At 46.0% G+C, this 26,007-nt stretch overlaps 1 protein-coding gene across 4 annotated transcripts; it reads right to left on the bottom strand.

Moving 5' to 3' along the window:
• Window positions 1–706: 706 nt before the first annotated feature.
• AGFG2 (ArfGAP with FG repeats 2) lies at window positions 707–23,229 on the bottom strand. 4 transcript variants are annotated; one of them, XM_079122038.1, is made up of 13 exons: window positions 22,881–23,229; window positions 14,034–14,127; window positions 13,082–13,197; window positions 11,291–11,444; window positions 10,614–10,776; window positions 9,581–9,706; window positions 8,759–8,791; window positions 3,339–3,459; window positions 3,058–3,143; window positions 2,794–2,874; window positions 1,822–1,950; window positions 1,217–1,302; window positions 707–952 (listed from the first exon to the last, which is right to left on the bottom strand). In XM_079122038.1, the coding sequence occupies exons 1-13, from the start codon at window positions 23,099–23,101 to the stop codon at window positions 893–895; spliced, it is 1,470 nt and encodes a 489-aa protein (XP_078978164.1). In that variant the 5' UTR covers window positions 23,102–23,229; the 3' UTR covers window positions 707–892. The 4 variants fall into 4 exon arrangements, with proteins under 4 accessions (XP_078978164.1, XP_078978166.1, XP_078978165.1 ...); XM_079122040.1 differs by having other exon boundaries at window positions 3,339–3,417; XM_079122039.1 differs by lacking the exon at window positions 8,759–8,791 and having other exon boundaries at window positions 22,881–23,228.
• Window positions 23,230–26,007: the final 2,778 nt, after the last annotated feature.

Genomic DNA, 26,007 nt, shown 5'->3' with positions numbered 1-26,007 from the left:
CAAACCCCAGTCAATTGCTGGAAGCAAAGCCCCAGGCTCTGGGGTGGTCAGAACACATGGCTGCCCTCCCCCCATTCCCTGGGACCCCAGTGTCCCAGGCACAGATGGGACTCATCCCACCCCCCATATTGAAGAGCTGTCTGGGAGAGAAGCACAGCTGTGTGTGTCTATGTATGTGCATATATATATGTGTGTGTATATATATAATAGGCTATATTAGAAAATTCTCTCTATGTATAAATATAAAACACTGGTATCCAAACATGACACCAACGGCTAACTAAAGTGCTTGACAGGAGCTGGGCATGTGTCAGTATGCAGGTAAAACTAGCCTCCTGAGAGCCAGGATTAGGGGAGCTGGGGAAGCAAAACAAGGAATTGGAGAAAAGCAGGCGTGGCCACCAGGGCACCAGGGGCACTCGGCTGTCTGGCTGCCTCATCTTTACCCTGCTTTCTCCACTGCACTTCTGTCCAGAAAGAGCCCGGTGTCGGAAGGCCATCCAGGACACACCCATAACCTCCTCCGCAGGGAGCGCCATGTATGTGTATGCCAAGGGCAGGGGAGGAGGAGGGTTGTCTTCATAAATAATAATGTGAAAAAAAAAAAAAAACACCACTGTGGCTCCTCCAAGCCAGCCCTGCCTTCGGTCCTCCTGGGCCTCCTGCTGGGAAGGGGCTGGCAGAGGGAGAAGGGAGGAAGCCTCTGGGTGGCTGACCCGAGACAGATTCATCTGGAAGCCCCAAGCAAAGCATTAGCACCTCCACCTTCCCCAGATCTGCCCTGCAAACCAGACTCTTTCTGGTCTCAAACCCATAGAGAGGTCCACAGGCAAGTGCTCTAGGGAGCAGAGGGGCCCCAGGAAGCAGGGAAGAGGCCCCCCAAGACACAGTGCTACAAGAACGGATTCGTGGTTGAAGGTTTGGCGGCAAATGGACTTGATGAGGTTCCCGTCTAAAAAAAAAAAAAAAAAAAAACACAAAAAAAAAGAAAGTTATTAGATCAGGGGAGAACAGTTGGAGGTCACAGAAGAAATGCAGACAGGTACTTCAGGACCCCTTTCTCTCTCGAAGCTGCTGTGCTGGAGGTAGTGGGAGAGTGAGGGAGAAGGGCCCAGAGCTGAGGCCCTGCAGTTCATCTCAACACACAACTCCGTGAGGAAGGGCGCTCAACCCCTTCTGGAAGGATTCTGTTCCCAGCGCCAACTGGGGCACTCACCATGAAGGGGTTGGTGGAGATCCCCGCTGGCTGGCTCAGTGGCCTCTGTCCCAGCTTGGCAGATCCTAAGTCCCCAAAGGAGGAGCCTGGTAGGCAAGAGCAGTAATTCAGCCAACATGTCTGGCCCTTCATGCTGCCACCCTAGGGTCCTGGAGGACAAAGGCTCCAATCCAAGGTGACAGCAAGAGGGACCCTTCCAGAATTCAGAAATGAAGAACATAAAGAACATAAAGCCGTCAGGGGACGTTCTGCTGCTCCCCTGGTCCCCCTACTGGTTAAAAAGGAAACTAACACAGAGGTCTGTGGGTGGGTACAGTGGATTCTACATCCTGCTTCAACCAAAGATTTAGAATACTCAAAAAAATGTGCATCTGTACTGAACAGGCATAGGTTTTTTGGGTTCATTACGTTTTACACTGTATGGTAAAGCAACTATTTATACAACATTTACATTATATTAGGTTTTATAAACCACCTAGAGGTTCCATGCAGCTACTACACCATTTTATATAAGGTGACTTGAGCCTCTGAGGTGTGCTAGAACCAATCCCTGTGGATACTAGAGGATTAAGTCCACGTAGAATAAGGGGCAGGGAATTTCTTACCATTCTGCTGCTGAGCCAGTGAGGTTTGCGGGGGAAACAGTGTTGGTGGGAAGGTGCTGGCAAAGGCCCCTGTGGGTGGCACTGGCTGGGAGAAACCAGGCCCGGCACTGCTCATCCCAAAGCCAGGCCCTGTGAAGGGAGACACGAGGCTTGACTGAGCGAGCTCCTGGCAGGTGCGCTGAGAATGACTTTTGCCCAACCCCCCTGATGGGAAGTGGGGCACAGGATCCTGCATGAGCCCCAGAACTCTGCAGCTTCTCCTGCAGCCTCTGAACCTGGCTCTTCCTGCTTGTGGGGCTTGTGGCACGGAGGGCACAGTCGTTATGAACATGGGCACAGCACAGAACTGGGGCAGTTTTCTGTGACTATTAAGTTGCACACAGGAGTGAGTTTTCACCCTGCTCTGCTCCTCAATTCTCTCACCTCTAAAATGGGCACAGTATGCATCTCACAGGGCTGCAGTGAGAACTGACCGCTGTGAGCCACTCGGTCTTCTCATTCCTGGCCTGAAGCTTCCGTGAGCCAAGGGCAGGCAGGGATGGTCAGAAGTTTGAGGGGACAAAAGCAGAGGCTGTGGAGGGCCAGGGTGGGGAGTACAGGGCCTGCCTCAATGAGGGCAGAGAAAAGGAGTGCAGCTTCATTGAGTTTCCTGGTGACTTGGGCTTGGGACACAAAAGGGAAAGAAGCTGGGCGCCCAGAGGGACACAGGACAATGGAGAACCACCGCTACCGTGAGTCAACCTGAAGCAACTTTCAGAACTGGCTGTGCCCCACCCCATCCTACAGTTCTGTGACATGGCTTTTCTTTGTCCTGCTAGACAGACTAGAACTGAAGATGGGCCTGGGCTGGGCTGGTGGACAGTGGCTTCAGCAGGACCCGGGGAGGCAGTGAGAGGCAAGGGGCTGGGGGCTGCAAGGGGGCTGATGCTCTGCAGAGTCTAGAACAGGCAGGGGACAATGCTGGTGGCTTACCTGGGGCCAGGCCATTGGCCTGGAATGGATTGGTGGAAGGCAGCTGGAGCTGGGCAGGGGTGGCGAAGGGATTGGTGAAGGCTGCCCAGGTAGAACCGGGAGGGGTGGGAGAAAGAGACAGTTATCGTTTTTTCTCATTTGCCTTAGCCAGTGATGACAGTGTTCCTCTAAATCTTGGAATGTGTATCTCTCTGCTCCCTCCCGTCTAGAGTCCCCACTCTCCTGGCTGTGGACCCTGCCCTGGTCCCCACAGGCAGGACTCACCTCCATAGGCAAGGCCTGTGCTGCCGCTGCTGCTGCTGGGTGTGGCAGACTGGAGCGCAGGGACCTGACCAGCCATCCCGAAGATGCTGCCGTGTAGGGAGAAAAGCCAGGATGCATCTCCTCCAGGACCAGGGGCCGAAGAGAGCAGGGGACCAGGGCACAAAAACCCACTGCTTTCATAGTCCAGAAGGGAGTGTGAGGGGAGGCGAGCGGGCCAGGGGAGCAATGAGGCTGAAGAGCACAGCCAGCCCTAAGATGAGTCCCCTGCATGTCTGACCTACCTGCCAGGGACACCTCCAGCTGACGCTCCAGGTCCCAGGAGGCTGCCCACATCCGTGAGGCTGCTGGGCTGACTGGCAGCTGTAAGAGGAGCCGCAGCAAATGGAGCTGACTGGCTGCTCCCTGGGCAACCATAGGAGATAAATGCAGGATTTGGGTGAGGAGGGAAGGGCAGGAGAAGGGATGGAGATGGGCTGCTGTGCGGTGGGATGGAGGGATGACAGGAGGGCACCCTAACTCCTCTGAGCCAGCCCATTTTCCACAGACCACCCAACTTGAAAGGGCCTGTCTCCCACTGAGCATTCCAGGCAGTGGCAGGCCAGCCCTCCTCGAGCTCCCTAGTTTGACGCCTCCACTGTGAGGAGAAAGTGATTGGTCCTGCTGTCAGGCCGCCCTCCTCCTCTTCCTCTCCTCCTCTCGTTCGGCTTACACATCCCAGATGGAAAAGTCTGTCCTTTCTTCAAACCAGCATTTTTCTTTATTGACATGTCACATGAAGGGGCAGGCAGAGGAACTGTGAAGGACAGCAAGTCTGGAGCACACTCGGCAGCTGTGCAGGGACTACACACATGCCACCAGAGCTATAAGCCGGAGTCTCCAACTGCCATCGCTCTCTCCCACCCAGCTGCCCCTGCAGAAGGCCCCTGACTGATGCCTTGAGTTCGGGTGCCCTGCTCACCAACAGGGCCAGGCCAACCACAGGCTCTCCTGCCCCCTCATCTTCACAGCAACAAGAAGCAGCACAGAGGGCAAGGCCCACACGGAAACCTCAGAACAGCATGAGGACCAAGAGTCCTGGTAATTCCAAGCTCTCTCACCTCAGGGGAGACCCACAGCCCAAGTCCCTGTAATATCACAGAAACCTCTTTGTATTCAGAGTCATCTACACCGTGGGACCCTGGCCATCGCTGTGGGCTGCTGTGAAGGTAAACTGAGGCCACACTGCAAAAAAGCTTTATTTTTAGTGTGCTGGAAGACTCCGTACTACTGAAGTCACTTTACCTAGTGTCCACTGCATGACGGTGTCCAGTAGTTGAGGACTGGATATTTATAAGGTAGTCAGAAGAACTGGAGTCTAGTTGTGGCTCTGCCACCTACTGTGACTCTGGCAAACTGTCCCCCTCTCCTGAGCCATTTGTTTTCCTGCCCTCTCATGGAGTGGCTATAAAGACCCTCTGAGACTTGTGAAAGGATTTTGAACCTGTGTAGTGTAACTCAAACACAAGTCACTATCTATCATACCTGTGATAGAAACGACCACTTCCAGGGGCAGAGGCAAGACAAGGTCTCAAAGGAAACACATGATGGCTGTTTCAGGTCAAAATCCAAGAGAACAAGGTCCTCCCTGGACCTTTCGGCTTTTAGCCTAGGCTTTCAAGGGCAGGCCCCACCCATGGCCATGGTCGCAAACTCCTGCTCACCCTAGGCTCAACAGAAGCCTGTCTGCGGATGGGCCTTCCCTGACACCTGGTTTGATCCTGGTTTTCTTCTCATAGAACCATTTTTTGTGTGTGTGGGTACCAAGGATTGAACTCGGGGGCACTCAACAACTGAGCCATATCCCTTGCCTTGTTTTGTATTTTATTTAGAGACAGGGTCTCACTGAGTTGCTTAGTGCCTGGCTAAGTTGCTGAGGCTGGCTTTGAACTCATGATCCTCCTGCCCCAGCCTCCTGACGTACCTGGTTTCTCAAAGAACCTTGTTCTTTGCCTTTGTAGCACTTGACATATTTGTAGTGATATGGATTTGTTTATTTCTGTATCAACTGTGTTCCTCATTAGAACAATTCCACTGGTAGGAATTTTCTTAGAAATACAACCTCAAACGTACAAAATATGACACATGTAGCATGATTATTAAGTGTAGCACTATTTAGCAGCAAAAACATCACAAATATTCATCAAAACATGGCATATACATACTATAATAGAGCATTATACAGTTATAAAAAAGAACACGGAGGGGTTGGGCATGTAGTTCAGTGGTAAAGTGCTTGCCTGGCATGCATGAGATATTGGGTTCAATCCCCAGCACCAAAAAATAAAATAAAATAAAGTTCACCAAAACAAATAAGAAGTCTGAGATGTAGTTCTGTGATATAGTACGTGCATAGCATGCTTGAGACCCTGTGCTCAATCCTCAACACCACCAAAAAAATAAAATAAAGTAAAAAAATAAGGAAATTCTTAATGTGCTGATAAAAAAGATTTAATAGCATTGTTAGGTTAAAAAATATCAAGGTGCAGAATACTATGTACATTATGCCTTCAAATGTATAAAAACTGGGAAAACAGGAAAATAAAAAATGAATAAGGCTACAGACTCTTTCCAGAGGCACAGTTACAGAAAGCAAGCAAGAATGCAGAGATGGCATAGGTAAGGCTGTAGAAGTATTTTGTAGGATGGAAAACTAAGTATCTGTAGGAAAAAAGGAAATTATCAGAGAAAGTGATGGGGAAACTCAGGTAAGATGGCCGATTTGACAAATCCCTGCAGAAAGTGGGAAAGGACGAGGGGTAATATTTGCAACGGAAGACACCTTTTTTTTTTTTTTTTTCCCTGAGAGACAAGAGGAAGAAAGAGGGAAAGGGAAAAATAAGGACTCAAGGCAAGGGAAAGGCAAAGCCAGGCTGGAGGTCAAATCTTCGCTGCTCCCTGGCCCCTAAAACCACAGCCTGATTTCTCATCAGTAATGTGCTGAGTTTTTCTGATGCCCCAGAACTGTAATTTGCATCTCCATGCTCGTCCTCTGCTAAAGGCTGTATTTAGCCTTTGGGGGATCTGTGCTAGGCATTCCCTGTGCTAGGCATTCGGCATAAATGACAGCACCTGGCAGCTCAGAAAGCAGCAGGGGTGACGAGATGCCTGTGCCTACCTGCTACCAGTCCTGAAGACCAGCTTCATCTTACAGAGAGTCAGTGCCCTCCTTTGCCACCTCCCTCCCCAAAACCCAGGCTTTCTAGATGAACAGGTTCTGGCTCCCAGCTTCCTCCTGTGCAAGGCTATCATGCCACTGTACACACTTGGCCATTCGGCCTCTGACCGCAGGAGTCAGGCAGGTGGAGTTCAGCTGATTCTCCAGGCCTCAGCCTGACAGACTCAGAGGAAATGAACTTTCCCAGCAAACCCAGCTCCCTCTCCTCAGATTAGTCACAGTCCTCGGTACTGTCCTGGGTCCTCAAGTTCCTGGAGCTTTCCCCAGTGAGGACCAGGCCTTCAACCCTACCAGGTTGGGAGGGTTCCTACCAGGCTGCAGGCTTGCTGTGCCTCATTATGGACACTAGGGGGCAGAGCTGACCCTAACCCAGGTGTCCTCAGGTCCCTGCACACACTGGGGCATTCTCACCAAAGGAGCCACCTGAAAGGAACAGAGAGCCCTTGTGAACATTGCACACACTGTTTATACACTCCCAGAGCCTCTACTCCATGCAGCTTGACTTCTACACATTGGCCTTAGAGGTGTTTTAGGGAAAATGCAGTATTAGAAACCTCACCTCTCCATACTGCTCCTCAGAAATATAAAAATAAAACCAGGCTTGTCAGAAGAGACACCCACCTCTCAAAATCTCCTTTCTTACTTCAGACCCAATCTTTTTTTTTTTTTTTTTCCAGTGCTGGGGATGGAATTCAGGACCTCATACAGGCAGGCAAGAGCAATAGTTCTTTATGTCACATTCATAGGAACATGCTCGTAATCGGGGGTTGGCAGAAAGTGAGTGGATTCTGCCACTTATCAGCATTTGATTTTAGCAAAGTCATTGGCCAGTGTGAGCTAATTTTCTCAACAGCAAAGTATAAATCTTTCCTTCCGCATGGACATACTATGTGAATGCTTCAGGCCATGAGGAGCTTTGAAAATGTTGACTGGCTCCGGGTTTGGCCACAGGTGTGTGCTTTTTGAGACAACTAGACACTGGACAAAAGGTTCAAGGTCTGGGATTTGAGGTCCTCTTTCTCTCTGGGTCTGTCCCATAAACTTTGTCATTGATTGTCTTCAAAGCAATCAATTATGCTAGGAAGGCATTTCTTCTGAAGGGGCCAATTTAAAAATAACCTTGGGTTAGGAGTGTAGCTCAGTGACGGAGCATGTGCTTAGCATGTGTGAGGTCCTGGGTTCAATCCCCAGCACCACTAGAATAACAAATAAAGATAAATAAAGCAAGAAACCACCTCCTCTAGGCTGTTACATGGAGTGCTCCCACTCTCAGGAAGACCTTCTTTTGCTAAACTAGATATTCCTAGGTCAGTTATGCTGTAGCCAACAGGGCACAAAGGGTCCATTTTCCCCACAGAGCACTGGCCATTATCAGTCTTTAAAAATTTTGCCAATATAATATGAAAAATTATCTTATCCTTGTTGCATATCTCTGAGTAGTTGAGGATTATTTTCTTTGCTTTTTTTTTTCTAGTATCGTCTGCTTGTATATCTTATCCCTTATCCTATTCTTTCTTTCTTACAGGAGCTGAACAAATACTTCACAGATATGAATTTTTGTCTGTTTTCCACGTTATATCTTCTGTCTGTTCCATGCCTTGAAGTTTTGTTTAGAACATCTTTTATCACATAGAAAGTGACCTACGTGGAGTTCCAGTGGGGTAGTCAGCACAAGGTACTTATAAGAAAGTGACGTATACAGTTTCTCTGTTGGAATTTATGGACATTTTTGTTTCCTCGTACATGGTCAAATTATAAAAGGGTCATATATTTAACAATAAAGTATATTTGGGGTTGGGGATGCAGTTCAGTGGTAGAGCACATGTTAGCACCACTATAAAAAAAAAAAGAAAAGTTATCTACTGGTTACAAAGTTCAACATATTTATTAGGTCACACTTGCTGAACAATTATTCAGATCATTTTCTTTCTTGCTTGCTTATTTATAAATTTTATCTATCTTGTGAGAGTATATTATAGTCTCACAGTGCATTGGTTTATTAAATTCTCATGTGTCTAATAGTTTTTGCTTTGTGAATCTCAAGATTATTCTGTCAGTTACTTTAAGGACATGACTGTAAGAACTTCTTTATGAATTTTAATTTAATTGACAACAATTTTAAGTTTTATCAACATAAAATGTCCCCATTAAAAAATAAAAATAAAATCAACACAAAAACAATACACCAGTTCTCAGTGGCACAGTGAGAAGGCTGTGGGCAGAGTGAGAGTCAAGAAGTCAGAGCTCTGCCACTCTGCAGGCTCCATGCTAGGTAAATGGCTTAACTGCCTTATCTATGAAGTGGCTCAGTGTTATAACTTCTGGGTTTTTGTGGTGCTGGGATTGAACCTAGGGTCTCCTGAATGCTAAGCATGTGCTCTGCCATTGAGCTATACCCACCTGGCTAAATTTCAAAGGGACCCTCTCAGACTTCAAAACTCTATGATCAGAGGGCCCTATAGCTATGGGGTGGGAAGAACAACTTACCAAAGCTGCAGCTTCCAGTTAGCATCCGACTGGCTGGCAGTGAGGGTGGACCAGGGGAAGGGAGGGCAGAGGAAGGGAGAAAGAGAGGGTGTGTCACTAGCTTGTTCCCCAACATCTGGTCTCTGCAGTGCCCCAGCTGCCCTCCCTTGTGCCCAGGATGTCTAAAAGGAGAGAGGCAGTCTGAAGGCTACAAAGACTGATGTCTGGGGTTTACTGAGGAATGAAATGCTATAAAGAGGTCTTGAGAGTCTTCTGCATAATACAACACAAAGTTTACAGTCCTTTGCTCTTAGAATAATGGGTGGGGACTTCTGGAGGGAAGTGTTTTTGTCTATTTTCCATGTTATAGCTTCTCCCTGTCCATTTCATGCCTTGTTTATTTACAACATCTTTTATCACAAAGAAAATGATCCACACAGCACTCCAGTAGTATAATCAACACATGGTACTTATAAGAAAGTGAACTTGACCAGGCCCTTGACCCTTTGGGGCAGGATAGGGCACAGAGAATCAGAACACTTTAGAGAAAAGCTCCTATCCCTGCTCAATTTTTCTTCAACTAAGGTCGTCTATACTTCACAGTCGGCTCTTTCCCAGGGTAGAAAATGCCCAGCCCCTGCAGTTGTTCTTACGCGAAGAACAGAATCACAGCACCCCCTCCCCGACAGGCTGTGTCGACCACACACTCTCTCCTACGCTGCTTCTCTGTGGTGCTTCCTCTGCACAGTTCTTTCTGTCAGCAGGGATGTGAATGAAGGGTGGTATGGATGGGGACAGCTGATGCTGTTGGAAGACAGGAAGGAAACCGGTGGGACAGTTTACCTGCTGGGGTTGGCTGGGGCTGGAACGAGGCTTGGCCAGCTGGAGGGAGGCTTCCGAAGGCAGAAGATCCAGGGCTGCTGCCAAAGGCTTCAAAGTTGGCAAAGCCTCCATGGGAAGGTGTCTGGACTAGGTAGAGGGAATATAAAGGTTATATAAAGAAAATGTATATGCATATCTACATAATGCACGTGCTAATTCTAAAGACCAGAGTCTGCTCTTTCGGGACATCTGTCATTCCACAGGGTCCTCTTCAGAGGGAAATGGCAGGAGTCTATGGCTGAGAACCAGACCCACATGAGGGAAAGGGGCACCCAGAGGCCTCCAAGTTCATTCCCTGCCATCTTCTATCCTCACTCCATGATGTCTTTTCTCTTTTGGTACCAGAGATTGAACTCAGGGTCACTTGACCATTGAGCCACATCCCCAGCCCTATTTTGTATTTTATTTAGACAGGGTCTCACTGAGTTGCTTAGCATCTTGCTGTTGCTGAGGCTGGCTTTGAACTGTCAATCCTCCTGCCTCAGCCTCCCAAGCCCCTGGATTACAGGCCTGCGCCACCACGCCTGGCCCAATGATGTTTTCTTAAGGGCCTGGTTTATGGCATGATCATGTGAAAATTTTTTTGGTGGGACAAGGGGCTTGAAAAATAAAAAGGGAAACTAGATATCACTTTCTTCAACCCTCTATTGGCTATTGCTGATGTCTGGAAAGAGGGCAGGGAAAAGGAACATGCTAATCCCTTTCCTCCCATTTTAATAAAGAGAAAGGAACAAAAAGGCTCCTCCAGTGTTTGCAGGAGGTGCTAGGCCCCCAGCTGTAATGCTCTGTGGCTACACTCCTGGATGTAATCCCTGCCTGCCTTTCCACCTGAATGCCTCTATCCAGGTGGAATTGAGGCTGCTGCAGGACAACCATCACACATTTTGGTGTGGAAAGGTCTGGAACCACAGGAAACTTGGGCACCCCAAGGGACTAAATGTCTTGGTTACAGGTGTATATATGATAGGAGGTTCTCATCACAGGTCCCACTTACCCCCAAAGGCTGGGAATGCAGCAAAAGCAGGTGCCGCCTGGGGAGCAGCAAAAGGGTCTCCACCGATGTCAGCCAGCAGGTCAGTGCTGGCTTTCTTGGTGGAAGAATGAGGAGGCTGGGAGCTCCGGGCCTGGGCTGGCCGAGCCTGAGACTGGCTGACAGACTTGGAGAAGAATTGCATATGGCATTTAGACAGAACCCAGACCCCTCTATGACTCCCCGGGATGCCCCCAGGTAGGCAAGTGGAGAGAGCAGAGAGTGAGTACCTGCCTCAACCAAGAGGCCTCCTGGGCAGAAAAACCTCAGCTCCTCTCATAACTCAAATCATCCTCTTATTCTCAGTACAACTGTTTCAAGAACCACATATTCTAGAGTTATTAGTCAAGTAACCCTGCAAAACAGGAATGTGTCCAACAGTGCCCTGGAGCTGCTACCTCCTGATCTTTCCAGTTACTGGAAGCAGTATCCTGCCCCTCTCTGTGTTTCCTTAGAGGGAATGGTCAGGATTGGAGACAAAACTGACTTCCCAAAATACCATTTCCTGTTGGGTTCTGCCTTCCAAAAGATGGGAGGGCCAGAGGTGACAAATGCAAGCCGGGAAATGAAAGCCCCGTCTCAAGCCTGTCCTGTCTGATTCAACTCTTAGCATAAACCTGAAGGGCAGTTCTGAGAGTTACCTGGCTTGAAGTGGAGGCAGCATCCAAGAGAGGTGGCACAGGATCCCCCAGAAGTGTCCGCAGAGGTTTCCCTTCTGGGATGGAGCCCTGGACAGGGGTGGAGGCACTGCCTTTGGTATAAGTGGGCCCCTTGACTTGGTCTGGGGGGACATACCTTTGAGGAAAAATAGACTGTAAAGAGAAAGCTAAAACCTTGGACCATGCTCAACTTAGGTGCTTAGGAAAGCACAGGTTACAGGGGTCAAAGGTCTCTTATTTTTTCTTTACTGATTACCTTTGTGGGGGTAAAGGGAATTCAGCAACTTAATAAAGTTCTGCTTCTCTCTTGATCATGTCCTTGAGCATCCCCTCCTTCCCCCGCATATTGGGGATTAAACCGAAGGGCACTCTACCACTGAACTACATTCCCAGTCCTTTTTATTTTTTATTTATTTTGAGATAGGGTCTTGCTAAGTTGCTGAGGTTAGCCTTGAACTTGGAATCTTCCTGCTTTGGCCTCCCGAGTTGCTGGGGTTACAGGCATGAGTCACTGCCCATCAAGCACTCTGATGCCCATTGTTTCTGCAGGAACATACAGTTAACTCTAGGTTGTGCCTCCTCCTCCTCCTCCTCCTCCTCTCCCCCTCCTCCTTTGACATCTCCGACCAGGCATGCTTCAAGTAATAATACATGCATAATGCTGATGGGCTGGTGATCCCATTTTTCAATTTCTGATTCAAGGTCACCCTTTTTACTTTCTGGATGCTTCTTCAGATTCTTCCTTCTCCATCTCTCATCCTTTTAGTGCTAGCGACCTATCCTGTCCTCTAGCTCATGTTACTTCTGATAAAAATCCCCTTGTACTATAACACGAGCAGTCCCTGCTCTAGAAGCATCTAATTCTGCGACACCCCAATGAGGAACTCAAAATGTAGTTTTATCCATGTCAAACTCCTTTCTCTCTGCATTTTCTTCTCTGCCTTATAGTTATCTTCCACATATGTAAGACCAAGGAGCAAACAACAGAAGAGAAAACTTGGAGATAAAAAAGGCAAGGAAGAATGGAGATGATGTTTTCCTTGCCAAGAAAACTGAATACCCATAAGCCATGGGTGAAATGATGGGTTAAAAGCATAGAGCTACAGGATTTGTAGCTTGCAGCCATCTCTCCATATACAGATCAGTGAAGTCATAAAGCTAGCTCACACTCCAACAAGCCCACCTCCCTTCTCCAGAGCCTACAGCCTCCCCTTAAGGGGGCCATCAAAACTGCTGGGTCGGGAGCTATACTTGATCCAACCCAAAAAGCAGAGAAGTGATTGGGCTGGGAGCTGGCAACGAGTTGTCCTTTCATGTTAATTTATTATTCTGAAGCCGGAATTTAGCCCTGATTGAATCTGAGTAGAACCCAAATCTAGCTTTTTGTTGTTGTTTTTATTTATTTGTTTTTGTTACTGGGGATTAAACCCAGGGTTCTTTACCATTGAGCTATATCCCTAGCTCTATTAATTAATTAATTAATTAATTAATTTTTGGTGATGAGGTCTGAACCCAGAGGCATATTACCACTGAGTCACATCCCCAGTCCTTTTTATTTTTTATTTTGAGACAGGGTCTTGCTAAGTTTCCTGGGCTGGCCTTAAATTTGTGATCTTCCTGCCTCTGCCTCCCAAATCACTGGGATTATAGTCATGTGCCACTGTACCAAACCTAGCATTTGGGAGAAGCCTAAATTCTACTTTGAACATTGGAAGGTCAGATGAATATGTCTTAGACTCATATTTCCATAGCAATCTCCTTCCTCTTTCTTACCATCTTTTCTTCTCGTATTTTTCCTGGAGAAACTCCTTCACCTTCTGAGGATCTCTAGAGTCTGGTATTAGAGATGTCCGAGCATCAAAAAGACCCAGCCAAATCTTTCTGCAAACCTGAAGGAATGGAGTCAGGTGGCAGAGAAATTGGAGCAAAGAGCATGAAATATGAAAGATACTTTTGATGTATCTTTCACTGATATACCACTTTCAATGTCTTCATCAATAAATATTTACTGAACTTGGACATAGTGCTAGAATCTAGTATAACTAACAAATCAGACATGATCTCTATCCTCACAAAGTTTGTAGTCAATGGGGAGGTCATGTCTTAAGTAAATAAAAATAAATTTATAATTACATATTGTGATGCACAATGAAAAAGGAAGATAGTCATGAGAATTATGGAAAACTAAATTAGGATGGAGGTGAGGTCAGAGAAATTTTCAGAGCCCCTGATGTCCCTAAGTAAGCCAATCACCTGCAAGTTAGAAGTACTGCTAAACCAAAGACAGGCACCTCCAATTGGCAGATTTAGCTGAGGAAGGGGTTTAACTTACTTTCAAGTGAGTGATGTGGACTTCAACGCAGGTAGTCAAGGCTCGAGGCAGCAGAGCAACCCCAGCTCCACTAGGAGGGGCTGGTCCATCAACTCTGAATGCTCAACACAGACCTCTAGCCACCCCCTCCCCAGTGCCCAGGGGCTGCCCCTACCGAGATGCTGTTCCTTCCCCTGACTCCTCAAAACGGGGAGTCCTCAAAAGGGGGTAAACCACAATTTCTATAACTAAGATTCTGTAAGTATACAAATATACAAGGAATCTCATGTACTAAAAAATTAAGAGAAACTTGGTCCCAAAAGAAAGTCATAGGGTTTTCTTTACTTGAGGTCAAGCGTCACAGGTAGACAAGGCTTCTGCCATCACCTATCCGTTCCCTCGGTGGCAGCTCACCTCATTTCCACGAGACTGTAGAAATACTACTTCAGGCTCAGTGAAAGTTGTCATGGAGATGGACTTGACACGATGAGGGGGGTTCAGGCCTCTCCTGTGGGGGAGAACCAGAAAGCAAGAGAAGTATAATGCAGTTAGCACTGCAGGTCTGCTTATGGGAAGAGGGGTGGGAGGAAGAATGAAGCAACAGCAAACAAGCTAGGCTCATACCAGAAGAGCCTCGCCTAGGACCGGGGCCGTGGAGCCCAGTGGTATGGCGCTTGCCTAGCATGAGCCAGGCGGTGGGTTGGATCCCAAGCATGGTGGGGAGGAGGGAAGAACCCCTATCCAAAGCTGCTTCTTAATTCCAGGAAAGAAGGAACATAAGAATGTTTTGGAAGCCTTGAATGGGAGACAGGGAAGAGTCAGGGACACACTGTGACCTAGTCATTTTAGAGAGGGAAGACAGAGTCTGCCTTCCAGAAGCAGCTTCCTGTAGCCTGGCTCAGGCCCCAACAAGTCCAGTGGTCAGCCTGCAGGTTGAGGGGCTATTTCCAAGAACTCAGACATGTGACCATGTCCCATTTCCTGTTTTGCCATTGTTTCAGACCTATGGCACATCCCAAGGTCCCAGAGACCATGAAAATATAAACCCCTCAATCATGAGGGAAGGCCCACAACCATTCTTGATAACACTAACAAAGATAAGATATGGTGGCCAAAAGCAGGATCCCTAAGCCAGTTGCCCCTCCTGGGTTGGTGTGAAAGGGGTATGAAAAGGGACCCTTTCTTTCAGGAAGCCATCTTTGGGAAAAGGAATATTCCAGATCTTCTAGATCCTTCAATAAACCAGGAAGAAGTCATATTCGACCATGGGATATGAGAACGGCACTGGCCAGGAATACATATCCTGTAGCGGTGCTTTGTGCTTGCTCTGTATTTTCTGTTAACTCCCAGGAGATCCAGTTCCATCCTGTAGAGAGTTCAGCAGGAAAGGCTTCCTTACCTCTGCTCAACTGGTCTCTAGAGTATTCTAATAGGGAAACTTGGGGCTAAGCCATCTGGGGCGTCATAGGTTTGCCTTTCCTTACACCTTAAGTTTTACTCTGGTCTAGACCTTCTGCCCTCATTATGCTAAAACACAACTAGCCAAACCCAAACAAATGAACCTGACCTGGGAGTGAAAGATCACAGATACATGCAGGAAAGAGAGTCACAGCTGATGAGGCCTCTTTGAACTTTAAAAAACTGGGCAAATCAAGAAGTTAAAATTTAAAAGTCAAGCTGGCCCTCCATATCCATAGGTTCTGTATGCATGGATTTAGCCAACTGTGGACTGAAAATATCTGAGGGAAAATTTATGTTTATACTGAACAAGTACAGACTTTGTTTTCTTGTTATTATTCCCTAAGCTCTACAATGGAACGACTATTTATGTAGATAGCTTTGACACTGTATCAGGTATTATGATTAATTTAGAGATGATTTAAAATATACAGGAGGATGTATGTAGGTTCTACCCAAATAGTTTGCCATTTTATATAAGGGGTAGGGAATCGTTTCCCCCAAAGATACTGAGGGGCTGTAAAACTGGAATAGGGTCCTAGCTAATGTCCTCAGGAAAAGAAAGGGAGTGGAAGAGAAAACAACATTTGCCAAAGGGAAATCCTGAAAATTCATAAAGAAGGTGGGAAAACATGTTCACGCTCACAGGTGCACACAGCACAAAGGTGCTCCTGCCGAGTCTGGGAGAATGGCAGTGAACGTGTCAGTGTGAGTGACAGGAGAGGGGCGGGGCGTGGGACAGATGACACAGTGCGGAGTGAACAGTGAAGGGCGGCTGCTCTTTTGGGTGATAAATTACTCATTAAGGGATTCTATCAAAGGACAGGACACAGGAGGCTTCAGCTGAGGTCATTTTCAACAATTCTGCTGCTAGACTTTCAAGTAAAGAGTCTCAAAATGCCCTTATAAAAGACAAGCAGTATCACAGCAGGCTGATGCCCTAAGGAAATATAAGAGCAGGAAAACCAAAAGCAAGGTTTAGTCTCACATAGCAAATCAAACAGGGCTCTTTTTCCCCCAGTACTGGGATTGAACCCGGGGCTCATACATCCCAGGCGAGTGTTCACCACCGTGCTGCACCCCAGCCTCTTTGCTTTTATTTTTTCAAGACAGAATCGTGCTAGCTGCTCAGGCTGGCATTGGACTTGCGATTTTCTGCCTTAGCCTTCCAGTTGCTGGGATTACAGGTGTACACCAAACAACAGCTCTTAAATATGATCTGCCCTGAAGACTCTTACTATCACATTTCTGAGATAGTCCGATTTTCCTCCTAAGGCCTCTCTTGCTAGTAGCTCAGACTGATTTCATTTGTAATTCTAGCCAGCCTGCTGTATACTCTTTCCATTGCTTTTTCTCACCTTAACCACTAGGCCTCCCTCACTTAGAACACCAGGCCTTTTGAAGTCTGGCCAGAGTCGATCTCACTGGGCCTATGAACCTGGTCCTTTCCTCTTCACCTCCCACTAACAAATATTTGCTTTGCACAGACACAGGCATTATGGTAGGCACTTTGGGGGATACAAAAATATCAGGACCTAGTTTTTGACCCCCAGGAGCTTACAAGAAGGTCTCGAGAAGCCTGCACAAAGGTACTTCTCACTGGTGTAGAGAGTCAGACACTGACAGATCAGGGAGAATGTGTCTCCAGGACGTAGCAGTGGGAGAAGAAAGAGAAATGGTCATGGGAATGGTAAAACGTGTTATGTTTACATTAGAAAAACAGATTCTAAGCCTATCACAAGAAGGTCATTGACATTTCCTGAAAGGACAACCAGGAACTGTTAGCAAAATATAAACAGGGAAGTGCGCTTCCTTGTTAGGAGGAGGAGGGGTGCTCGCCCAAGCATCAATCAAAAGGGATGCTTAGAACAACAGAACTTTTTATGGCTGAGCTTGAACTGCAGCCTTTTTTTTTTTGGAGGGGGTGGGATGATGGGGTGAAGGAAAGGCAGAGAAAGTAAGAAGTGATTTAAGTGCTTTGGGCCAAATGAATCTGATGGAACAGGATGTTTCCACAGCACAGTACAAAAAGCACTGCTCTGACCTTGATGTCTGTAGACTGGATTATGTATAACCAGAGTCACAGTTTGGGGGCAGGGAGAATTCTCTACAAGGCAACACTCTGCAGCTCAGGAAGAGGGCCTAGTTACATGGCTTATGAGTCAGAGTATTTCTTTCTGAATCATAGGGAAGCCATTGCTGGCTGAGAGAAGCAATTAAGAAATGAACTCTCTCCTACCAGCAGCCAAAAGCAAACGGTCTAGGTGTGCTGCATTTTGTTTGGTACATACCAGGGCCATGCAATTGGCCACATGTGAGTCACTGGCCTGGAATTAAACAGACCCAACCCTCTGATGTGTACCCAGTATCCCTAACAAAACTCTCAGGTTCTTCCTAAAAGAAAGTTAGAAGGAGGAACTGCCCTTCTGTTGTCATAGCAGATTCATTCTGTTATTTTTTTACCCCCAACGTGCTAGGCAAATACACATATCAATTTGTCCAGAATAGGACGTGTTTTTCCAATTCGGACTTGAGCCTTAAGCTAGTTATGTTGTCTTTACCTAGTTTCTTTTTCACTGGGCACCTTGCAGCATTTGAAGTATTCTGAAATACTTGGCAAGTCGAGCCACTTGCCCGTGTAAATGCCATTCTTTCCTTCTCTCTCCTCTCCTCTGGTTCCATTAAGCATAGAACTATTTCCACAAATACCACACCTTTTGCTTTTCCTGTGGTCATCACCCTCAAACTGGCCTATATTTTGCTTCTATCTGGCTCCATAAAAGTATCAAACCTGCTCAGCTGCTCAGATAAGAAGGTTCTGCCAGGTCAACAATGGAAAAAACCAGTTCCACCCAGTGCCCAAGTTCTTTAATTTGTGCCAAATTTGAACTTGGGAATTCCTCACCTCTTAATATTTGTGTTCAAATCCATACACACTAGAAAGGGTTTCTTTGCTCCTGGGATTCCACTCCTCTGACTGAGCAGATGACAGTTAAACCATTTAGCTCTTTACTTGGACTAAGAGTCCCTATTAGGGGCTTTGAATAGAAGAGAAGGTTCTCCTATTAACCTGCTCCAGGGTCAATATCACTAATTTTAGGAAAACTCTTCCTAATCCCAATTATGCTTCAACCTATTTCCTTTGTTATTATTCCTCAGCAGAAATAATAAACAGCTTTCCTACAGGGCAGAGCCCGGTAGAAGCCTGATAGCGTTACAAGCTATGTTCCTCTTTAGTCTCAATCTCAAACCTTTTTTACATGTTCTCATTTCCCCTTCTTTTCATATCTTTTGGTAATTTATTACTTCATTGGGGCTTTTCAAGTTGTTCGTGGGCCCCTATGTTAAAGTGTCTAAGTCAGTCATTTAGTGAGACTGCCTAGTCTGCTTCTGCCCAGCAGAGGTGAATATAAAAGGGGAGGGGGGAGAGGAGGAAGTGAAATAGGGGCAAGGTGTATTGTGCTTCTTCAACCAAGAGAGATGGAAAAGCACTGAATTACTGAATATCAAACTTCACCTTTCCTTCCATGGAGATACAAATACTTCAACTTAGAACCACTAGTGACAAGTCAGACAGGGAAACTAAGGCACAGGTTGTGTAGGAATCTGTCATACATGATGAGTTGTCAAGTACATCTCTTGACACCTAGCCTGGAGCTCTGCCCGCCTTAAGTTTGATTTCCATTATCAAAGTAAAGTTGGGCAGAAGTAGAAGGGACAAGTATTCATTATGGAGACCCAAGGGACTAGAGGAGGACCCGAACAACCGGGTCATACTTGGTTGAAAAAATTGGGTGTCAAAGTTAGTGCCTATTCCTGATGTCAACAAGACTAAAGGCCTCAGTATCCATTTTCCTTCTGAAGAGTAGTCTTTTATCCACAGAGGCAATCAGATAAACCAGAACAAGAAAGAATATTCAAAGCATTACTTTGAAGTAGATGCTTTTTTAGTAGCAATTTTTATCTCATCTTAAGCATCAAATGGCAGGCTCATCCTCCAGTGGAGGAGTTGAAATTGTAACTAAACAAATAAGCATATGGGGAAATTAAAAGGATCCAAATCCAGGTTAAGGAAATTAGGTATTGGAAGAAAACCAAATGAATAAAACTAGGTCAAATTTGGGACCTACAATTGTGGCAGCACTTATGTAAATTTAGAAACGACAGAAACTAGCAGCCTCTCTCAGGCCCTCACACCAACGCTGTAGGTTTTTGCTTCAGCTGAAAAAATATTTCCCATTAAAAAAGAGAGCAAGAATGAGCTTATCCATGCAGGGATGAAGGCAGAGGCATACCCACCCACCAATATTAAAATGTGGATTTTTCTTTAGATCTTAGGAAATTCAACTTTGGCTGGAACAGTCAGCTTTGCTACATTAGCCAAACCAGCCAACTAGGACCCCTGGCAATTCTATTCACTGCCCTCAGAAGACTCCCTCTCCCTAAGAGGTAGACATATTTGTAACAGACAACAGAAAATTGGCCTTTAAAATAAAGCCAATCCTGCTGTCTTCTTTCTTTGGCTGCGTTGCTAAGGATGGTATTTAAAAAATGTCCCTTCAATATGCCCTTCCTTTTAACAAAGAATATTCTCTTTGCATTGTATCTCAACATGAGCTCCTATCACTCTCTAACCCAACTAAGTTTTACCTTACTTTGAAGCACTTACCACTACCTACAATTATACATAGAAGGACTTCTTTATAGGCTATGGCCTCCACAAAGAAGCAAGCTATGTGAAGATGCGAGTTTTGTTGCTACCAAATCTCCAGAACCTAAAACAGCATCTGGGCATTAATAGGGACTCAAGAAATATTTGTCAACTAACTGAATGAATAAATGTGCAGACTGTTGGCTTACCATAAATTTTACTTCCCACTACTACAAAATTCTAATCTATGGGCAATCAACATGAGAACTTAAGATGCTAACTGGTTTATGTGCTGCTATGGACCAGGCCTCTCCATTGTCTGCTGGACTGTGGGTGCCTTCTCTTCACTTGGAAGCCAGTAATAGGCATCCCCTGCCTCACATACTCTGCATATCCAACAAGCTCCTAGCCCTTCCCACAGTAGGGACACAGGTAATACTTTAAGACCCCTGTAAAAGTTTTATATGCCTTGCCCTAGTCCACGCTAATTAGAAATCCAATTAGCAAATGAGATGTACCCTGGGAAGACAGTCACAGCTGGGGAAACTCCACCTCTGTCCTAGAGTTTTCCCTGATATTTCTCTCCTTATCTCAACATGTCTTCAGTTCAGCCTTATTCATTGGTCCAGTCTCTTGAGCCTTCACTCAACCCTTACTTCCTCCTAACAAAGGATTGGCCTCACTTCTCATTTCCTAGCCACTAAAATATGTTCTCTAAGTTTACTGCCTCAAGAATTCACTCCCTCAGTGATTCTCATAAATTTTTACCAAAATACTAAGCAAAACTGTCCTTTCTAGAATTTCTTTTTGCAGTACTCGGGACTGAACTCAGTAGTGCTCTACCACTGAGCTACATCCTCAGTCCTATTTATTTATTTATTTATTTATTTAATTTTGAGAATGTCTCACTAAGTTGCTGGGGCCAGCCTGGAACTTGCCATTCTTCTGCCTCAGCCTCCTGAGTTGCTGGGGTTACAGACCTGTGCTACCACGCCTGACTTAGAATTTCTTGAAACTTCAAAAGGGTTAGTTGATTTCTCTTATTTAGACCAATGGGAATTTAAGTCCCTAAGGAGTTTCACTCAGTTTGAGGTACATACATGCCAGAGAGATACAGTCCTCCGTAGGTAATTCCCTGTTAAACTATCAATCCTTAGGTCCCAGCCATCTCCTTCTAGTGTATGCCCAGATCACAGGTGCCTGACTTTTCATTACTGAGACCAATGATAGTGATAGTGACCATGGGGAAAAGTGGTAAGGTTCTGAAAATTGTGCATGGATATTTAAGGAGTTAACTTTTCCAGCAAAATAAATAGGGTTTTTAATATGGCCCAGATCCCTTGGCCTTCCTTCTGTCCTGATTGAGGGATATTCGTTACAGAAGGGAAATGTTATTTGTAGAGTACTTTACATAAAGATCTAGAAAATGATAAGGATGCCAGCACTTCCCATTTATTAAGACTTTTATCCTCCATGCCATCACCACTAACCAAGGAATGGATAACATCATTTCCTAACATTTTCTTCCTATAACCTAGCTCTGATGGACCATACATATTATCCCCCTACTTTCCTTTTCTCCTTCCCAGACTCTCTAATCAGATTTTCTTTTTCACAACAGCATCTCCAGGAACCAGGTCTTCTCTTTCTACATTATGCTATAAATACTCCAAAACTTTGCTCCTTCTCTCCACAGAGCACTTGTCCCAGTCTCAAGTCTCTATCCTCTTACTTCATTTGAGAATCTATCTCATGACACACTCCTCTTTGGGTTCTAAATTACAGTCCCAAGAGTCACAATGGCTTTTACTCAGACCCAAATAAAGTTCATCCTTATAACATATGAATAAAGTTGATCAGAACATAGAAATGTGACAAAGGAGGTAAAAACACAGTAGAGAAATAGTTCCAAATAGTATCTTAGGATTCCTGGATCCTTGTTTCTGGTCTGCCATGATCATAACTAATATCAAACAACAAATGCTGAAAACGGCAACTCCCATATGGCACTGGAAAAGTTACTAAACCTCTTTGCTTCTGTTCTCCCATCTGTCATGCAGGAACAATACTGCTTATTTTTTGGCTCCTAAAGGTATAAGAGCAAGGAAAGCTTTCCTTGTTAAAAAAAAAAAAATACAAAACAACAGTGTATTAAAATAATACTAAAAAACAGGAAAAAAAAAAGCCCTTGAAAAACTTATAAAAAGCAGAGATCTACAAATGGTATCAGATGTTAATCAAGCATCTAATCAGACAATTTCCTGGGGTGGGGGAACCTTACTATATAAGCAGAAATCTGGGCTACAGCTGAAGCTATAAAGTAGATCTGGCATGACTAAATACAGTGTCAGTGTCAAGGGCAGCATTACAAACCCTCCCCAATTTAGAAAGAGTTCACTAGATCCAGGCACACAACAAGGAACTTAAAGATGTAAATGATTATATTTAAGGATGTCTCATCCCATACCTTTGGAAAAGTTAATCTCTGTACCATGGTAACCCACTGGTTCTCAACACTTTAGATTTCGCAAGAAGTCTACCTTCTGGGTAGCATTCCAAAGCTCTGCAAGATTAGGTCTGCACCTGAACCCTGGACCCTGGTTCCCTATCTGATACTATCTTTAGGCAGTCAACTTGGGTTAACTCACCTATTTTCAATTGATTCCTGTATCTGATACTTCAGGAGGGACACAAGTCAGAAAGAAAAAAAAAGCCACTCTTTCATCCTGAGTCCAGCTTTCCCTACCTTTTTGCCTTCCACCTACAAGAAGTTTCCTTTAAAGGTGTATGCCATTTTCTATCCCTATCCCACCCCGGTTCCCTTCAATTCTCCACACTTTCTCTCTCCCCACCTGCAGTTCGCCTGCCTCCTTCAGGGAATTTCTCCATTCCTCTCCGGGTGTCCTTCCTCAGCCCCCACCCTTCTCTCCGCAACGCGACTCCAGCTTGCTCTTCTCTCCCCTGCGCTTCCCTTCCCCACAACACCTCTGCAGCAGACGACCCTCTCATGGTGTCCGGAGCGACTGTGTCCTCCCCCGCTGCCCTCGTCCCTTGGAGCCTGGGCCTCCCGGACCACCTGGGGGTCCCCGAGATCCCCCAGGCCGGTTCTCCGCCCTTGCTTCCTTGTCCTCCCCCCGCGCCGGTCCACTCACAGGAGGCCGGAGCAGGTGGTGCAGACGAAGCTGCCCACGGTGATATCCACGTAGGTGACCCCGCGCTGGGCGCACTCGAAGCAGTGGCGGTTCCCGGCCTGGCTGCAGCCACCCAGCTCCCGCACCCGGCGGCACCACACCTCCGAGGCCGCCTCCGCCTCCGCCTTTCCCCCGCCGACCCCGCCACCAGGGCCTGGGCCCTTTTTGGCCGCCATCACCATCGCTGCCCACCTCCCTCCGACCTCCTCCCCACAAGCCAGCAATCGCTCCTTCAACCACTGCCACCTTCCCGCCTCCGCCGCCTTCGCACGCCCGGCAACCCTGACAGAAGATCTGGAGCCGGCGGCGTCCGCGCGAGACTCCACCGCCCCCTGCCTCGCCTGTCCTGCACGCTGATTGGCTAGTCTTCTCCCACCTCCTCACTCTGATTGGTCTGAGCTGGGACGGCCTCGGGTTGCCAGAGCCGCTACCGCCACGCCCCACTGCCTTCAGGCCTCAAGCTTCTCCCATTGGTCCGCAGAGACCCCGGTTGCAAGAACTGTGCGTGCCCTCTCCCGGTTCCCGCCCCCTCTCGCCACTGCTTCTACCAGAGCCCGCCTCCCGGTTTCGCTGCGCTACTTCTCCGTGCTTGGGTTCCTACGCTAACTCTGATTGGCTGTCAAGGCCTCAAAGTTAGCGCGCGAGGTAGAGGAAGTGTTTTGCGCATGCGCAACTGGAGTCCCCCGACTGGTGATAATTGCCGCCAAATTTCAAAGTCTTGCTCTAGGCTTCGCAGAGTGACTCGCAAAGCAGAAAAGTGGCCTTATGAGGGGAAGAGAGGAAAGAAGGAGGGAGAAGGAGAGAGTGCTTTATAAATGCTATTCCTGCCCAAAGTCATAGGTAGGATCCTAATTTTACAGATTAAATAATTTGCAGTGGATTATACAACTGGTACGTGGCCTGGGTGGAATTCGGATCTGTGCCTTTATAAACCCTGATTTTAACCATCATGCTGGTGGAATAGTATTAGGTTATTAGATTTTTCATTTTACCAGCACATTCTAGACGCCGGGAATACCGCAGTGAAGCACTCAAACAAAATCTCCATCCTTGTGGAATTTACATTCTGGTGGGAAGAAGCAGACACAAAACAAATTGAAGAATCATGAGTTAGTGATAAATTCTATGCAGATAACTAAAATTCTTGAGAAAGAATGATTCTTTGGGTACCTGGGAGCAGGTTGGTGAGGGAAATCATCTCTGAAACAGTGATTTTTAAACTGAGACCTAAATAACAAAATGGAGTCAGTCATGAGGACATCTGAGGAGGAAGAGCATCCCAGGCAGATAGAAAAGCAACTGCAACCCTAAAGCAAGATGCAGCTTCCTGTGTTGAAGCAGCAAAAAAGAAAGGCAGTGTAACTGGAGCATGTTGAGTGAGGGGAGAGAAGAGGGGATTATCCTGGAGTGGGACTAGGGCATGTAGAACTTTCTAGACTTTGGTTGGGAGTTTGGATTTTCTATGTATGAAGAAGCTATCTAGTTAGAATATAGTTTTCCACAATGATGGAAAACCTCAAACTATGTTTAGGACCAGGCATCACCTCCATCCCATGTTCACCAATGATGTAGTGTAGCTTCAGCCATCATGCCTGTTGTGTAGCAGGATCCGCCTACTGTTTTTAAGGACCTGGGAAGAAATTGTACACAACCTGTTCATTCTCATCTCACCGGCTATAACTTAGTCATGTGACCACATTTAAGTTCAAGTACTCTGTAAAATGTATTCTTTATTTTGGACTTCCATGTGTTCATATAAGTTCCAGAGTTTCTAATACTGAGTAAGAGAGAAGGGATTAAAACCACAGTCTCTGCCACAAAAGCCATTGGAGGATCAGAGCAAGGGTAAGACTTCATGATTTTCAATTTTATAAAAATCATTCTATCCACTGTAGGAAAAATGGTTCTGGGTAGGTAATATTGGAAGTGGGGCAATTAAGATGTGGTTTTAACAGTGGGAGAGAATTAGATCAATTCAGATAATGCTTTGGAGATAAAATCATTAACATTTGTTAATGAATCAAATGTGGGAGGTGAAGAAAGAAGAGCCAATGACAACCTCTTTAAAGAAGTGCTGTCCCATAAAACTTTGTTGTAATGAAATATTTTGTGTCCGACTGTCTAGTATAGTAGCTACTAGCAACATGTGGCTGTTAAAGACTTGGGACTAGTAAAACTAAGAGACTGAAATTTTCATTTTATTTCTTACAATGCTTAAAATTGAATCTGGGCCTCCTGCATGGTCTACTTCTGAGCAATGTTCCCATTTCCTATTTAAATTAAAACAAATTTAGATAGCCACATGTGGTTAGTAGGCTACCCTATTGGAGAAGGTATCTAGATTCTTGTTTTAAGCAACTGAGGTTCATGGTGCCACTTATTTTAAAGAGGGAGACTGAAGGAAGAGTAGGTTAAGGGATACTAATAACTAGAAAGCAGTATTACTTGGACATATTGTTTCGAGATCCTTCTGAGGCCTTCAAAGGGTTGATAAAGTATGCAGGTAGATCGAGAGTCCTGATTTTCAGGTGAGGCCAGAGCTGAGAATGTAGATTTAGGAGTCATCAGTATATGGAAGTTATGTACAGTGGTGGGACTGAAGGAAGTTGCTTAGCTAAAGCATGTAGACAGAGAATAGGAGAGGGCTCAGACGCAAATCCTCGGTTCCCCCAGTTATCTTCGCCACAAATGCTCTTCAACATCCCTAAAAGGAGGTCACACTAAGTCACATTCACATATGCAAATGGAACTTCTCAGTCTTCTTTAAACATTCCTCCTGAATTTTTTCAGGGTTGACACTTTCCAAGTGTTACCCATGCCTCCTATAGTTTCTTGTGAGCCAAAGTTTATTTCTTCCCATCTTGAAACCTTAAACAAATTGGTAAATTTAGTTACCACCAATAGTGAGTGGAAAAAAAAAAACACAAAAACCTGGAACATTCATTATACTCTGGTAGTTTTCTGTTAATTTTTGCCACTGGGTGTGGTTTGCAAAGGCAACCAAGGAACTCATTATCCTCCCACCTCTACTCCACCCAGGTCATATCAGGGACTCACAACCCTATGTCCCCTTCCTAATCAGGGGGAG

Source organism: Sciurus vulgaris (genome assembly GCF_902686455.1).
Source record: "Sciurus vulgaris genome assembly, chromosome: 18".
In the NCBI taxonomy this organism is placed as follows: domain Eukaryota; kingdom Metazoa; phylum Chordata; class Mammalia; order Rodentia; family Sciuridae; genus Sciurus; species Sciurus vulgaris.
This window is presented reverse-complemented; position numbering and strand designations above follow the sequence as displayed.

What these genes read in the sequence shown, in the direction of transcription:
- AGFG2 (XM_079122038.1), bottom strand. Translation starts at nt 23,101, where the DNA reads ATGGTGATGGCGGCCAAAAAGGGCCCAGGCCCTGGTGGCGGGGTCGGC. An exon ending in TACAGTCTCGTGGAAATGAG is followed by an intron (nt 13,198 to 14,033) that starts GTGAGCTGCCAC and finishes CCATTCCTTCAG; the next exon opens with GTTTGCAGAAAGATTTGGCT. An exon ending in TGCATTCCCAGCCTTTGGGG is followed by an intron (nt 9,707 to 10,613) that starts GTAAGTGGGACC and finishes CCCTCTACCTAG; the next exon opens with TCCAGACACCTTCCCATGGA.